The 16881-nt window shown below is 44.5% G+C and overlaps 1 protein-coding gene across 1 annotated transcript in view; it reads left to right on the top strand.

The window, feature by feature from the left end:
- Positions 1-15913, top strand: part of LOC133346477 (ceramide synthase 1-like) — a 59319-nt gene extending 43406 nt beyond the window's left edge. The window contains exons 3-7 of the mRNA XM_061558088.1: positions 840-1020; positions 2067-2228; positions 6689-6836; positions 10421-10563; positions 13235-15913. Coding sequence (XP_061414072.1) covers positions 840-1020; positions 2067-2228; positions 6689-6836; positions 10421-10563; positions 13235-13280 — 680 coding nt within the window. The 3' untranslated portion in view covers positions 13281-15913. The remainder of the gene's footprint in view (positions 1-839; positions 1021-2066; positions 2229-6688; positions 6837-10420; positions 10564-13234) is intronic.
- The last annotated feature ends 968 nt before the right edge of the window (positions 15914-16881 follow it).

Genomic DNA, 16881 nt, shown 5'->3' with positions numbered 1-16881 from the left:
TATGTATTTGCTCAATAATTTCACTCCGGGCTGGTGGAGCTGGTAGAGTGAGCGGCTCACGGTAGGAAGGTTAGACGAGTTCAAAATCCAGTCGAGGGCTAGCGCGACCTTTCATTGTTTTTCGGTCAATAAAATGGATACCAGTGTGTGGAAAGTCAACAGTGGCTGCCTTTCATTGAAAAAGGCCCCCCTGCCCTTGAAATGTGGAATGGTGTACACATGTATGTTGAACTTCTTTCGCACCATACTTAGCCAACTGTGCTAATTATCACCACTGGCTCAGGACTGCCGATGGAAATGACGACGCTTCGTTTTTCCCTTGAGCGGGGTGGCGCTTTGTGACTCACCGAAGCCTCGCTGAGTCTCAAGTCTTTTTCAAGAGGGCCCTGCTTAGAGTTGTTTGGCGAGTTCCTTTCGGCTATTTCTGGATGTGGGAGGAAACTGGAGTGCCTCCAAACACTCCTGAATACGAGGGCAGAACACTAAAACACTCCACGCCAATATGTCAACAAGCTACTCGGTTTCCTGTTAATTACAGACACAACTGCTGCCGCTGGCAAAGTGGGTTTTTCTCTCACACACACGATCTCATCATAAAACGATCCACCATCCTCACCTCCAAGTTGCCGGATCATGTACATGCGCAGTTATTTTCATGCAGTCGCCAGCGACCGGTCCGCGGCTAATTCCTCTTATTAGAGCCGAGAAATACGGTTCAACCTTCGGGATTGAGACCCAGAGCCCTCGGCTGTGTTGGTCTGGGAGGATCCGGCGCCATTGTAGCATTCGGGTTCCCGAGACGCACACCTGTGCAACTTCACGAAATGTTCCTTCTGCAGGCTGGAAGCGCGGAATCGAGGTCCCGACGGACATCTACTTGGCGTACGTGGCGCAGGCCAGCTTCTACGCTCACTCCATATACGGCACGCTGTACATGGATGCGTGGCGCAAGGACTCGCCAGTAATGCTGCTGCACCACGTCATCACGCTCTCCCTGCTCATCTCCTCCTACGCCTTCCGGTCAGTCCCGCGCACGCACTTTGCACGATGATCTTGGAGAGCAGGAGCGCGGATTGATCGAAGGAAATGTACACTAAATAAAATGATAAACGCCGCGAGGGTTTTTCACATTGGGCTTTTGTTTTCGTCTTTCGCCCCCCGAATGTATTCCGATTGCGCTGTCATCGTTGTGTCGTGAGATGGAAGTTTCCGTTCGGAACTCTAGTGGTGCAAGTGCGTCAGTTGTGTATGTGTGTGTGTAAAGAGAAAGGCCTCCGTTCAGTCCCCAGCTCATGGATAACATCAGTATTGTCTTAACCTGCCCTGTGCCTTCCCTAGGTTTACTTAGCCATAAAATCATAAGTGAACACCTTGTCTGAAATGTAAACATCATCGGCCGGAGAGGCAGAGTTGTTTAGGCGTGGTGTTACCCACACCAGATGCTCATGCAATTTGCCTTAGTAGTAGGTTGCCCCCAATGGTCATGGCACTTATGCCAGTTGTACCACTACTACTTCTGTTGTGCTCAATCAGCAAATAGTTGTAGTTGCCTTCACCCCCGCCGCTCACTCGCAGCAATCCACGTCTCCGGAGCAGAGTGGCCGGTATTGATGTGACACGGTCGGGTGTGACGCGTCCAGGTTTGACGTGGCTGGGTGTGATGCTGTGGGCTGTGACGCTGTGGGTGTGAAGCAGCGGAGTGTGACACGGTCAGGTGTGACGAATGCTGGATGTGACATGGCACGGTGTGATGATGCCAACCGACTTGACCCTTCCGATCGACAATCGGTCTCACTCCACAAGTCGATAGTCTCAGCCCGACCACCAATGAATGCACGACAAATCATCATCATCATAAATTCGGCTCCCCGTTTAATTTGGCAAAATTGTCGGTGACGCGTAAGGCGGCATGAGCCAGGGGCGTCCTCTGGCATGTGTCTGACGTGGCCGAACGGCGATAATCACCTCTCGCCGATCACGGGGACAGATTTTTGTTACAATGGTTATCTCGGGCCAAATGGGAGATGGTCGTCTCTGGCTTTGTGTGCGTGCGCGGTCGTCTGCAGCTACCACAACGTGGGCATGCTGGCCCTCTTCCTGCACGACGTGACCGACATCCAGCTGGAGTTCACCAAGCTCAACGTCTATCTCAAGACTCGCAACAACACCTACCACAGGCTCAACAACATCCTCTCCAACATCGGCTGCATCACCTTCGCCGTGTCCTGGTCAGATGCTCGATGTCACCCACAGCCGCCATATTCACGACTGTCGCTCATGACCCGCTGCTGTTTTTACGATGTGTTTAGTTTGTTGTCCTTCTCCTGTACATCCGATTAGCACGGTTGGTGCGGAAGAAGTTCAACATACATGCATTGGCGACTATGATTTGACAACTGCGAATTTGCGAGTATAATGTATCCCTTTATGTGTACGGTTATTAACGATTGGTGCGATTTGTTTCGATATGTATATTTCTTCAAATTTACTTATGATTGTTTAATTAATATATCTATATGTAACTTCCTCTGTGATTTTCCACCATTGCTGACCCAGCATGGTCTGGGATACCTGTGAAACAGAGCTTCATAGCTCATTGGGTTCTTCCAGCTGAATTCAAATGTCTATAGAAGGTTCATGACGCCTTTATTTGTGGCCTATCCTGCACTACAATTTCAGAGGCACACACTCTCAGCACTATTTAAATCACTATCTTTTTTTTGTTGGTTTTCAATATAAAAGGAAAGCTAAATGTCTCTCAGCTCGAACGACGGTTGGGCAATGCTCATCTTCTTTGGCGGTCATGACTCTGTGGTGAATATTCCACATTCCTCTGACAAGGGGCTGGTCTATCCATAGGCATTGTGGCAAAATAGTGTTTGTCTCATAATCAGAAGGTTTTTGTAATCAGAAGGTTGTGAGTTCAAATTCCAGGCAGGACCGACTTCGCCCATTATCCCTCCAGGGCCAATAAATGAGTGCGGAGGCTTTCATCCAACAGTCGTATAACAAAGTGCTGAACGGTACTTACTATATAGATTGGTGAATAATAGCATATTTTATGTTAATTGCATCACAATTATGGTATCATTTATGTCACGAGGCAGAGTTAACCTCCTTCCGGAACTCATTCAGTCATAATAATGCCACATGATCTCACCGAATATGACCTTAAAAGATGCCACTGACAACTGCCCATACTTCTGTGGTCACCTCAGTATGCCTACCTTGTTTAACATGAGATGGCTTTCCTTCCTGGTGATGAAACGGAGTGGTTTTGCCGCATGTCATGAATCCAATGTTCTTTATAAATTGCAGCCCATGGAGTTAAGCTCAGCTGGGCCAAACTAATAGAAGAAACCCCACTCCAACTTTATTTGATTTTCATTTTCTGTCTTGATGGATGTTCAGGCTGGATACCTCGAACTGCCTGCACTTGATATATGGGTTTAGTAACACGTTTGCTGCCTGGATTCGAATCTGTAAAATCAGTGAAGCCAACTCTGTAGTTTTGACATGGTCACTTTGAATTTCCTGAGCCACTCTTAGCCTTAAAATTCTAATACAGTAAAACCTTGGTGGATTGCGAGTAACTTGGTCTGCTTGTGTTTTGCGAGACGAGCAAAATGTTTAAATCAATATCACTTTGATAAACGAGCGAGGTCTTGCAATACGAGTAGTACGTGTATACGCTTTGTCTGCCGAGCGTCACGTGATCACAACTGATGTACGAGTGCTTTGGATTACAAACACGTTTCTGGAACGAATTATGCTCGCAATCCAAGGTTTTACTGTATCGTGTGCATCAATGCTAAAAGCAAACACCACCAATATCGGTATAAACATTTCATTTGTTCAAGGTCTCTTTAGCTCTGTTTTCACTCCACATATTTAGCCCCGTGTCATTCCACTCAGTTGCAATGCAACTTGGTTGTTCACAGATATAATCCAAAGGAAGCTATTCTTTGACAAAGTGGCAGGGAGGTTTATGTGAACTCGTGGACACGTTCATTAAAAAACATTACTCTCCCTGTTGGCCAATGTTCCTGTTCCAAACTCTATCCTCTTGTGAAAACAACAGTGGAAATTGACATAGAGCCCGTGTTTTGCTATATTGCTAGGCATTGTGTACGTGTGTGTGTGTGTTTAAGAGGTTGCTAAGTCCATAATGAAGGCTATGGTGGGTGAATCACACACGATTGTGAAACTCACAAATCCATTAGGCTGTGGGGTGGGCAGGATATGGAAGTACAGCGAGTCCATAGAATCAATTTTTACGTGCGGGATTTATCCGAGTATGAGTACGATGCTTCCTGCCCACGTGCCAGAGGCTCATTCATGAACTTCAATCAATCAATGTTTATTTTTCGATTTAAAGCTTTCGTGACTGCAGGGATTCATCTTCTTGGTTCTTTCGGTAAAGTCACGTAGAATGGAAATAATAAAATAAAACATTATAAAATTATTCTCACGACGTTTCGGCCACAACGCAAGCAGACGTCCTCAGGTGAAGACCAGGTCTGTCGGGGAGACAGCGTCATTCATTCAGACGCTGTCATTCATTCAGACGCTGTCTCCCCGACAGACCTGGTCTTCACCTGAGGACGGCTGCTTGCGTTGTGGCCGAAACGTCGTGAGAATTATTTTATTATGTTTTATTTTATTATTTCCATTCTACGTGACTTTACCGAAAGAACCAAGAAGACAATGTTTATTTGTTACACATGTAAGTCCCATCCAGCCACAGTTACCCAGCTAGTTTGCAAGGGAGATCTGTGGTGCATTAACGTAGGACCCTCTCAACGAGAGTGTTGAAACTCAGCGAGGCTTTTGTAGATACACAAAGAGCATCAATATTGTAACAAGTGATTGTCCTGTGGAGATACTGCCCCCCCCCGCCCCCTCCATAGGAATGTGGAATTTACATGACCGATTCAGGGGCTGCCAACAAATACAATTACTTCCTCATTGGTCGTTGGAGCAGGCTTATATATTTTTCTTAAACACTGAAAAACAAAAGCGAAAGTCATTTCTCTTTTGTGCACAAAAGGGGTTGGAAGCTTCATTTTTTGCTTATTTAAACTGTGTTCAAAATTGTACACGGAAACTCACGAATAAACGGGCGCGTGCGCATGCAGACAGACGCTCGGAAACACAAAGACAATGCTGCTGCCAATTCGCTGCCAGAGAGATAAAAAAAATGTCCCTGGCACTCTCCCAAGGTGAACAAACGTGCTCTGATGCACAAATATGAATGCGGCTGCTTATTTACCCGAAGCCCACACTGGTTTCTTTGGTATTTTTTTCATTCCGTTAAGCCGCATGTTTGCAGTAAACTAACCTCGAGCAACCTTCGGTTACAGATGGGCGATCAGATTGCACCATATTTAATGTCGAAATCGGCTGCTGTAACTTTTCCAAGGTAGGGGGGTTGATTGCACATTGGTCGTGGGTGTTGCGACAGAGGGAAGGAAATGATAACGAGGTGAGGTGAAATTAACCACATCGGGAGTGGTGGATTTCATATTGATCCTTATCAATGCTTGCACAGCCAAATTAAAGGCAATTAGTGGGATGTTACTAATGTTTGCGTTTGTCCTGTGCAAGGATCAGACCCAGCCATGGCTCATGAGAGTGGCTTGGCACATCCACTTTTAAAATCTAACTGTCACTGTTAGCCTTTTTCCTTCACAAGGCAGCATCGGTGATGATGCTTGATCTGTGCATGGACACACCACAGGCCATGCAGATGCAGAACTTTCACTGCCTCAAACCTGCAGTGATCAGGATTATCTTTGCCTCTGGCGGTGTATCATGTCTTTGTTTATGTCCCCATCCAGACCTTCCAGTGTTGGTGTTCTAGCCCTCCCTGTATGTCTCTTTATTTGTTCTGCTGTGTCGTTGCCTTTTGGCTTCTTTGTCTCTCTCTATATATTTTATCTGTCTTTCCACCTGCCTCCTGTCTGTGTCGCTCAACGTCTATGTATCTCTGTCTGATTATTTGTATCTATTTTTCCAAACAACTTTCTCCCAATATCCCACTTTCCCTCTCTCTCTCTCTGTTGTTTATCTATGTCTGCCTGAGTATAGATCACCTGAAGTATCTCTTGGTGTCTCAGTTTCTATCGCTATGTGTGTCCACGTGCCTGTCTCCCTGTATATATGTTTATATGTGCACTGTCTTCTTCTTTTCTGTCTGTCTATATCTCTATGCTCATCTCCTTTTCCCCATCTTTCTCTCTGCATCGCTGTATCCCGACATACTGTATCCCTGTCTGCCTGACAGTTTTCCACCTCTCTAAACGAAACTATGCTTATCACGTGGAAATGTATCGCGGCCAAATACTCTAAACACATGTTGATTATAAATGTGGGGGAGAAATCGGAGGAGCTGGAGAAAAATCCATGAAACCACGGGGAGAACATGCAAACTCCAAATATGTAGACATCAGGGTCAAAATCGAACCCACGACCTCCTGTATACCAGGCGAGGTGCTTAACATCTCGCCACCGTGGCTCCCCTGTCGACATCTGTGTGCCTGTTTGTCTACCCGTTTGTCCGCCTCTTTGAATATGTCATGCTCTAGCGTTGCCCCCCGTCTTACATTCTGTCCGTGTGCCGCCTGCGTTTGTGTGTGTGTGTGTGTGTCTGCCCGCCTGTGCCCCATGCTCCGGTTCTTCATGCCAGGTTCGTGTTCCGGCTCTACTGGTTCCCGCTGAAAGTGCTGTACGCCACCTGCGTCTCCAGCATGCAGACCGTGCCCGACATCCCCTTCTACTTCTTCTTCAACTGCCTCCTCTTCACCATCGCTCTCATGAATCTCTACTGGTTCTCGGTGAGCGCTTCCTTCCCAGCCATGCAATAGGTGGCTCCTCTGTACGTGAGCAGGAGGGATGCGCTCCCAATTTACAGGTTGATCTGACGAAATAAATAAAACCAGAACATCCGCCATAAAAGTTATTCGATTTCGGATTGTCCGGATAAGGCATGATTTGGGATTTAATCCGAAAAAGACGTCACAGGAAGTGACATCACTTCCATGGCATTACTGCATTGCTTTTCAACGCAAAAATTTATATCACGTCATGTCACCGTTGCTTAAAGTGTTAACATACAAAAGTGTGTATATTAAAAACGATTGTTTCACTGATGCAACTTTATGGTGAATAATATTATGCAATGATTGACATATAACTTTATGAAATGGGTTACAATTTGTACATAAACAATACATGTAATTCAAATGTAATGCATTTAAATATGGAAATTGAACATAACATCTGAATTTGGGCCTAAATATCTGATGGTACAACATCTTAATTTTTTAATGCGAAAACTCATTTCCTATTATGTATGTTCGGAGAACTCCTCCAAACCTGCTCTCCCAATTTCAGTGAATGAGGTGTGAATCGAAAGCTTGTAATACATAGTTTTTGCAAAATTAGAACTGATCATCATCAGCCATGGGTTTTCCACTGTGGATAAAAGCTTCCCCAAGACAACCACCATTATGATGGTTATCAATCATTATCATGGTTATTAATGATTGTGATTATAATAAAGCCAGTTTTAAATGGAGAAAAAAACCCTAATTGATTCTCAAGACTATTTCAATGTGGTCCTGCATTTGGGTAATTAGTGGTTGCCATATGGGAGGAAACCGAAGAAACTCACGAATATGAAAGCTGATACTCAACACTACTATCACGTAAATAATTATGTATGCATTCATAAACGAGTGGAGGAATATATTAATTAACATTTTTAAGTCATATTTTTTAAGCTTTTGTTACAGTACAGATGGCGCAATAAATGTATTTATTTACAGACTATAATTACAGTTCGCTGAAAAATATATATTGTTTGTTGAAAAGAGGTTGTCCTATGGATATACTGGCGCCCACTACAGTAATGTGGAATTTCCACCACTGGTCCAGGGTCCCGGGCAGAGGTGATCACAAGCACATGCCCAATTCACCAGGGAGAATGGAGAGTGGGTGGAACATTCGAGTACCTCTGGATAAATTGGTAGAAATAAAAATGCAGCTAAAATTCTTTCCGCTGGAAGGCGTTAAACCCAGCGTGAAGAAACACTTGGAGTGCTGTGGCAAACGGCCACGATGACATAAGCAGCTGCTGTTTGTTGTGATAACAAGAACTTTCTTCAATTGTTTTGTTAAATGTATAAACAGGCTGAAGCCCTGTGGTATATGCTGTTTCCTTTAAAGGGAGATTATAATTCAGGATCTTCTGACTTCTTGCAACAATTCCATTTGGTGTTTTAAGTGTTTGTTTTAAACGTTCGATCCGAGAGCGAATTCGAGACAAGTGGAGGCATCTCTGTGTTCAAACGAGCATCGGGGGCGGTGTTCATTTCTGTTAAAAGCCCCAAGCCCGCAGTGGAAATTTATCTTTCTCATCGTCCGACACCCAACACATATGATGACCAATGTTGATTTATATCAGAATCACAGACTTTTCACTGCACGGGGATGAATCGTGGGCCGAGCCGTGTCCCAATTTGAACTCGCAGCCTTACAAATGTGAGTCGGGCACTCCAGCCGCTATGCCAAGATATGCGATATATTTGAACGCAATCCCATTAACACCGCCGCACAGCGGCTGTTATGGCGAGCGCTGCGCAGCGCTCTCAGATGTGCCCAGTTAGCAACTTCGAAAGGCTGTGAGCAATGATGAAGCACAGCGGCCCACATTCACACTAAATCGGCCATTGGTAAACACCAGAAACAAAGCGTCACATGGGAATGCACGGCGGCAGAGAGGATCTGCACTCGACCCGCTTACCAGTGCACTTTGGCCGGACTGCAACATGTACATGTCAATCGACTGCTGGACGAAGGCCTCTTAATTGCCGTGTGGTTTGTTTTGTACAAACTTTACCGTGCTGGTAGTCGGTGCAGGATGGTGAAGGCGGGGGGAGTATAGATGTGGGAGCATTGCCCCCTTCTGCCCACTAAGTATCCCTGCAGCCTATAACAGCATGCATGGCAGTCGTCCATTTGAGCCCTATCCAGGCCCAAACCTGCTTAGCTTCCAAGGTCTGATGAGATGTGAATTGGTTGTATTCCATGGCGCATTGGGATCTACAGATGAAATGCGCCCTACCAATGTAAATTATTATATTATTATTACCGTGTGATGCACTCCTGCACAAATAGGGTTCTAAGGGAATTACAGTAATACCCCGATTTACATCGTTTTGCAAATACGTCGTCACTTTCTTCATACCGCGACCCGATTTGCGTCGCCTCAACCCCCCCACACTCACGTCGCCTGACAGCATCGTCCATCCTCTCTCGTATCCGTCGCCTCGGCCTCCGCCTCCACCTTACCCTGTCAATCACTTTGATTGACGTCGTTTCGATATTCGCCGTCGCGCCTTTCAGGAGCGCATCCCCGACGTAGACCAGGATATTTCTGTACCAAGATTGGGTGCAAATAATAATCGTACGTGAAGTTCGCCTCTAGCATGCCCTCCAGTGGGACACTTGGGCAACTGTTGTTTCAGTTTGTACAAGTGTCCTACTTATTTTAATGTAGTCTTTTTTTATTATTCCCACAATATTTCTCTATTTGGTATCAAGAATGTATTATTCTGTTGTCCATTTAGGTGGCACCGTTGCTTAGAGCACTACTCGCAGTCTGAAGGTTTGTGAGTTACAATCGCTGTCGGGGAATGCACTCAGGTTGTCGTCATCGGATGGTCATTGTAGGCTATGACTGGTCCTTGCCACGGCAATGTAGAATCCAGTGGCTTGTGGCCACCAACATACATCAGCACTGCCTCACGTTCATATCAACAGGGAAATGCATCGACCCGACTTGACACTCAACATCTTTTAAATTCAGTTTAACACGTAGGCTTTTGTGACCAATATCATCCGTAATAGAGTTTTTTTTGGGTTAGATCGCCTAAATATATAAATGTGTCGTTAAAACCCGCCACCACCCGACAAAGCCAACTAGTAAGGTTGTCACGTAAACAGAACGTGGTCAATTCGTCAGTAGTACAGCACACCGGTGTAGTGTATAATGTAGTGTATAGTGTAGTATACTAGTACAGCACACCGGTGTGTTGGAGAGCCAAGCCACAACATTTACAATCTGAGTACGACGTTTCGCCAGTAATTACAACTAGCTTCATCAGGCGACAGCCAGATTTGTGGAGAAGTCTTACTCTTTCGTTCCTTATATAGAGGCGTAGATGTGGTGTAACCACGATTCTGCGCTCTTGTGCAAAGTGGGGGGGGGGAGGAGGAGGGGGATCAATGAGTCAACGTACATTATGCATGTTCTCTTTTCTCAACTCTTTCCTTGCCCTGTACCTCCCTCCCCTCCTCTTTACTGTTACCCAACCCTCTCTTCCCTGCATCCCCTCTCTCTGTCGCCAATGTCCAGCTCATCCTGATGTTTGTGATGAAAGTGGTGACCGGGCGGATCACTGAGGTGGACGACGTGCGCGAGTACGACATCGAGTTGAAGAAGGCCGAGATGAGACCTGCAGCCGGTGACGCATCCAACAAGAATCACTACGTCAAAGGGTGAGTCACCGCCGAGATATCCACCACAGACAAAGATTCCCTCGTGTAGCCTTAACAGACTAGTTGGAGAATGTGCTCTTTGGTTCTTTCGGTAAAGTCACGTATAAAGATAAAATAATAAATTAAATAATCCCGTTTCTATTTTATCTTTATACGGAACTTTACCGAAAGAACCAAAGAGTAATTCCTGCAGTCACGAAAGCTCCAAATTTAAGATCGGGGCAAGTGCTGTTAGTGACCACCTAATGAAGGCCGGCACGGCGCACGAGGGCGGTGGGTGGCCAGCAGCACGCCCGGCCGCCTTTGTCTCCCTCGTGGCCATGTTTACACATTGCACCAAGTACTCATTCCAGGCTGAGTCCACCTAGGGGAGGCCCAGGACTGGTTCAAATAATCAGCACTGGTATTGGCCGTGAGTGGGAATTGAACTCGGGTCGCTGGGTTCGTAGTGCAGCCCGCTAACTCCTACACTACTTCTCCCCACGAGATAACCACCATCACCACCAACAAGAGAAACAACAAAACATTCCTGATGACAAAAAAACCCAATCATTTACAGCCCTTCGTCAAGTCATTGCAGGATGAAGGGCACACCCTATACTCTGTCAGTCACGGGGGGGGGGGCTGTTTTGACCAAACTTTACCATACTGGTCGGAGCATGTTGGTGAAGAGGCTGTGGGGTTTCAGGACTGGTTTATTAACGGTGACGTGAGTCATGACTCGCATCCCATGGCGCACCGGTGCATAGGACATTGCACGAGCCACTGCAACCACCCCTTGAGCATATGTGCACTTTTTTATATATACAGTAAAACCTTGGATTGCGAGTAACTTGATCTGCGAGTGTTTTGCAAGATGAGCAAACATTTTAAATACATATTAATTTGATAAACAAGCGAGGTCTTGCAATACGAGTAACACGAGTATACACTTTGTCTGCTGAGCGTCACGTGATCACAACTGATATACGAGTGCTTTGATATACGAGTGCTTTGGATTACAAACACGTTTCCGGAACGAATTATGCTCGCAATCCAAGGTTTTACTGTACAGAATAATCACTGGTTTATTAAGAAATGAAAATAAATAAGCCATTGCTATCTTTTACAGTCCTGCAGTCCAACAACTCGAAAGAAGTTCACAATGCATTCATACACAAGCTCCATCTCCTAAGTGGATGTATGTTGTCCTTTGGCTCGAAGTCATAGAAGCGTGGAATTTCCACCACTGGCTAATGCTCATTTAGTGAGCAGAGGGGCTCTTTAGAAAGTATTTGCATGTATATTATACTTAATACTACTCGAATCAGATAATATTGAACATATTTAAAAGGCGGTGAGCCTATTGAAAAATAAATTCCTGGAATGTTTTTATATCAATTTCTCGGAGCAGATTGAGTTATGAAATAAAATGACATCTGCTCTGCATCTCCACATCGAAATAAAACATTACTTTAGTTGATCTGCTGACTGGTATTTTAGACTTAAATCCATGTATTGAAATATAATATAAAGGGTAACAGATGTGGAGCAATGGTGCAGCAGTTTAACACACTGCACTTTGAACATGGTAATTTGGGTTCGATTCCCTGCCACAGCTAGCATAAGTATCTAAACCAGTCCTGGGCCCCCCTATAACAACCGGCATTGACTGGTACGAAGCAGTACAGTCAAACAATCGCCATTGACTGACACAGAATGGGAAGGCCTTCATCCAGCAGTGGATAAACAAAGGCTTGAAGATGAAAGCAGACTATTATTATTATTTTTTGTTTTTATTATTTCCAATTCATAAAATGTATTTTTTATGTTATTTGTATTAGTTTAATGGGAAAGTTAGTTTATTATTTTATATATATTTTTTAGATGCGTTGGCAGTGGTGCATAAGCACAATTAACAACAACACTCAATGCACTTGCCAAAGATTTTCCCTTAAAATATATACATAATCATCGACTTTACGGATGTGCTATAAATAAGGGTCATTGCCCGAAGCGTTGCCGATTAAACGTCTCTCTTTTTAAAGCAGTGTTATTGGCGAGTGTGTTGAGTTTCATATCAAAGTTCAGCCCCATTGCATACGCCGCAGTTTATGAGGATTTAAAATTCAAAAAATGTGTCTGTAACAGTTTAATGCAATCCCAAACCAACTCTCAGCCTTGTGAAGAAAGTGGATGTATGTTGAACTTCTTTCGAACCGTATGTAGCCAACCGTGCTAATTGGAGGTGCGGGGGCCGGTACTGTGTATGTTTGGCCTTGGTAGGGTGGGATCGTATTATTCTATGGTTCTTTCGGTAAAGTCACGTATAAAGAAAAAATAATAAATTAAATAATAGCATACGACGTTTCGATTGCAACACAAGCAATCATCATCAGGTATAATGAAATAGCGACATAAAATCTAACCAGAAAAAATTATAGACAGACATATAAGCAGACAGATATCACCAAGATACACACAGCGGGCAACACAGGTACAGAGAGGGGTGATCGTCTCTGTGATGAATGATGGACTGAGTCTAACTTCAACTCGCACTTTCTAATACTGCAACACTATCCCTTTGTTAGGTCGTGCAAGCCTTAATAGGATGCTTGCTCACATGAAGTTGCCTGAACAATCACTGAAGATAAATGTTCGACCTGTTTGTGCTTTGCCTTTACCAATTCAGGAAAGTCGCACAGATGAACGGGTTGGTGAAGGACAAGCGACAGTGATGGACGAACAGTGTGTCCACCGTCATCGCAAGGGTGGCTCCTGTCTCCTGCTCGAGCTTATTATTTTTGACAAATTATCTTGCATCGGTCAGGCTCGTCGCAGCTCTGCGTGACTGTTGTGAGTGAACCGTGCCTAGTGGCGGTTGTTAATTTCCACGCGTGTTCCAGTGTCGGGCGAGTTGTGTTTAAGGAAAATTGCTCAAACGTTTTAAAGAGACGGACAACAAAAATTCAAAAGACTAAACAAACAAAGCTAACGAATACAATTTTAGATATGCATTGGTTGTATGTAATTGTGTTTTTTTTACACTTTCATGTGGCATGAGCATAATTTGGTTAGATGGTGGTATGGTCATTTTTTTAATCAGTTATGCTTCATATTAAGCCCAGTGCTTGTACTTACCTCATGTTGTATTTTTTTTTGTCATACAACTCCTCCTTTCAGACCATTCGGTGTTGCTTTTAAACGTCTTACTAAATCTCTACGATGAAATTCAAAGTCTTGTGATAGATATATGGCGATTATGCAATAGTTATGGGGAACATGTCAACCACTGCCATTCATTCCTAATTTTTTCACTCTTGGTTAACATTTTATCTTCAGAAAAAAAAGAATCAGCCATATGATAATACGTTCTTAATCTTATAATATTGTTTTAGACTCACCTAATCGAGTTGTGTGCTGCTGGCAGTTTTCGAATTGAGAGTGTAATTTGGAAGTCACATGTGTGCATCTTGCAAGAAGCAACACAAAATCTTAAACACAGGGCATTAAGGGGCACAAATTTGCTATCTCATAACACGATGCGATTACAGATATTTACAAATTTTAGACACAACGTTTTATTTCAGTCCTACCAACTGGGTTTGACACAATGCCCAGGCCTTATTAGATTATGGTGGAGCCTCTTTGAGCCTATGCTGTGGCAATTGGCACATGCACTGTGTGAGCACAAACCAGCGCAAATGACCTCACCGAACGTTGAGGTGCACTCGGGGTTGTGAAGCTGACGGGTGGTTCAGGGAGCTAAAGCCCAGGGTTACAGCACCGAGTCACCGCCGTCGAGAACTTGAGTTCGAATTCAAATCGGCCACTTGCGATTAAATCAGGTCCCCCAAGTGTAGCAAGTTTTGTGATCTTAGCCTGGTCACCAATAACTGTATAAAAAAACTTTTGTGTCATATTTGGTTGTTCACTTAATTTGGCACATCCAAGCACTGAGGGCTGAAATGTATAAATGTACCGAATGTTTGACATGTGGCAAAAAAAAAATACTCCTCGGAGAGCATGAAGGAGTGCCATTCAGTGTTGGGTAAGAGAGGCCTTTTGAGGTGACCTCAGAAGTAGTTCTGTAGTGTCATCTTGCGGGGCCGTTCCCTGGCACCATGTGAACCTATGCTGACCGCATGACATGGCTCTTATGAAAGTAAATGGTCATATAAGTAATGTATACAGTATATATATATGACATTTCTGTTGATGATAAATGAGGAACCGTTACCAGACTTTGTATCTGGTCTCCTCTAACGTAGCTGTGTTAACCGCTTTAAATTGAGCACCAATGGAATGTGTGCCCATGAAAACATTTTTTGTTATCCACTCTGTGGGTTTCCACATGGGTTCGTTTAGCGCTCGAGGATTTTTCTCGGGGCAGTCCGGCTTCCTCCTACATGCGAAACAATATTCAATAAGAAATTGTCCAAACATCTCAATGCTTAACCCTCCTATAAAATGTAACCTTCAGAGGCTCAGTGAGTCTTTCCTGGTAGAAGAAAACATTCGATAACATTACATTCTAATTAATTTCCCACAAAGTTAAAACATGCATTCACAATACTTATGGTATTTGTGCAGTTGTGCGGTGTACATTGATAGTTATCTTGTGCATGTCCCCTTCATTAATTCTTGTTGCATTCAACAGAAATGTGAACGAAGGGGGGGGGGGGTATTTTAGGTTAGAGGCTGTAACTGGAATAATATTTGCACGGGAATTGGCCATAAGCAGGCATGTGTGAGAACACAGACACGTGCTCATGTGTAGGAGCCGCGTTGACAACAGTAAATAAATGTCGCGCAGCGGTTGGACTGGAGCCAGGACAGCAATGCGCTCGTTTGGTGGAAGAGAATTTAAAAAATTATGTAGCAAGGAAGGGTCGCCCCGAGTCGCCGCCGCCGCAACACAAGAGACTGCTTTGCACAAACAGGATCCCAGATCTCCCAATCCCCGAACCGTCGAGCAAAAGGAAACATTCTCATGAGGCTTTTTTTTTGTAAACTTTACCGTCGTTGCACATGCCTGACGCGTCGGGAAAAATTGTAACTCGTGCGGTTTTTCATTAACGAGGCGAGTCATGCTGTCATCACTCGAGCTATATTCAAGCATTCTTATTAATCATTGTACAACTAAGAGAAATGCGCTCACCTGTTTTTGCATGTTATTAAGTAGCAACAAATGATAAATGACCTATTTTTTTTCCTTCTCGTTTTATTTGTACTACCATAAATGTCTAATTTATAAATGTGCAGCGGGTAGTAATTGTTTTTGAATTAAATTATTGTCAACGTAATTTTTTTTGAGACAATTGTAAGAAAATGCAATTCAAATGAATGTCGGGGTGTCGTTTTGTTTGTGTGTAGTTTGGAAAGCCCTTTTTTCTGAGCGATGAGAAGTGTTCCTTTTAGTTAAAAATATCCTTTCCTCACAGCGTGCTGCCTTCCTCACTCTTACATCCGTGGTCACAGGCAAACGAACACCTGGGGATACCGAAGTCCTGTTCCCTGAAATATCAGTGCTTCAGGCACTGATGCAAACAAGGACACCAACTCAGGACCTCGCTCAGTAACAGGGGGCACTGGCGGGTGTCGGAGGCGTCCGCACACACACAATGTCTGGACATGGCTATGGCGAGACACCCACAATCATTTCAACAAGTGGTATTTTTTGAGTCTGCGTTTTCTCTATTTCAGCAGTTGACATGCTGATGATGAAACATTTAAATACACAGTAGCGCACAAGCAGTTAGGCTCGGTTCCTAGCCAGCAGCCAGTTGGATTATAATTCAGGAGAACGCTTCCCGGTGGAGGACTCCGTGGATAATTTATGTAATGTAACCAATAACCACCTGTGCCCATGTGCTGGCTGGACACCACCGACTTCCAAAGTGTGGCTGTGCCCCAGCTCGGTAGCCACAGTGTGTGCCGGTGTGTGTGTGCGTACGAGTGTGTCGAATCGGCTTCATCTGGTGCACTAAGGAGACAAAGGTGGCCGGGCTTGGTGCTGACCACCCACCCCCCTCGTGTGCCGTGCTGACCCGTTCATAGGTGCTTGCAAACAGCACTTGCTCCAACAGTCAAGGCTATATGGGGGGGGGGGGGGGTCTTTGTATGGGTGTATGCGAGCATGTTTTTACCCCGTCAATGCCAGCTTCACTCTGGCAGCTTTGGAGCCATGTGTATGGCCATGATTGTGGCCTTATCACTTGAAACAGATTGCTGTAGCAAGAGCACAATTTTATTCAGCTTGTGCTTTTTTTGAAAAGTGTTCAACTGTATGAAGCCAGTTGCACTGTGGAGCGACTTGTCTTTATGTTTGCAATCAAG

Source organism: Lethenteron reissneri, chromosome 24, assembly GCF_015708825.2.
Source record: "Lethenteron reissneri isolate LAM-NWPU_2019-01 chromosome 24, ASM1570882v1, whole genome shotgun sequence".
NCBI lineage: Eukaryota > Metazoa > Chordata > Hyperoartia > Petromyzontiformes > Petromyzontidae > Lethenteron > Lethenteron reissneri.
Note: the sequence above shows the minus strand (reverse complement) of the source record. Positions and strands in the feature narration are given on the sequence as shown.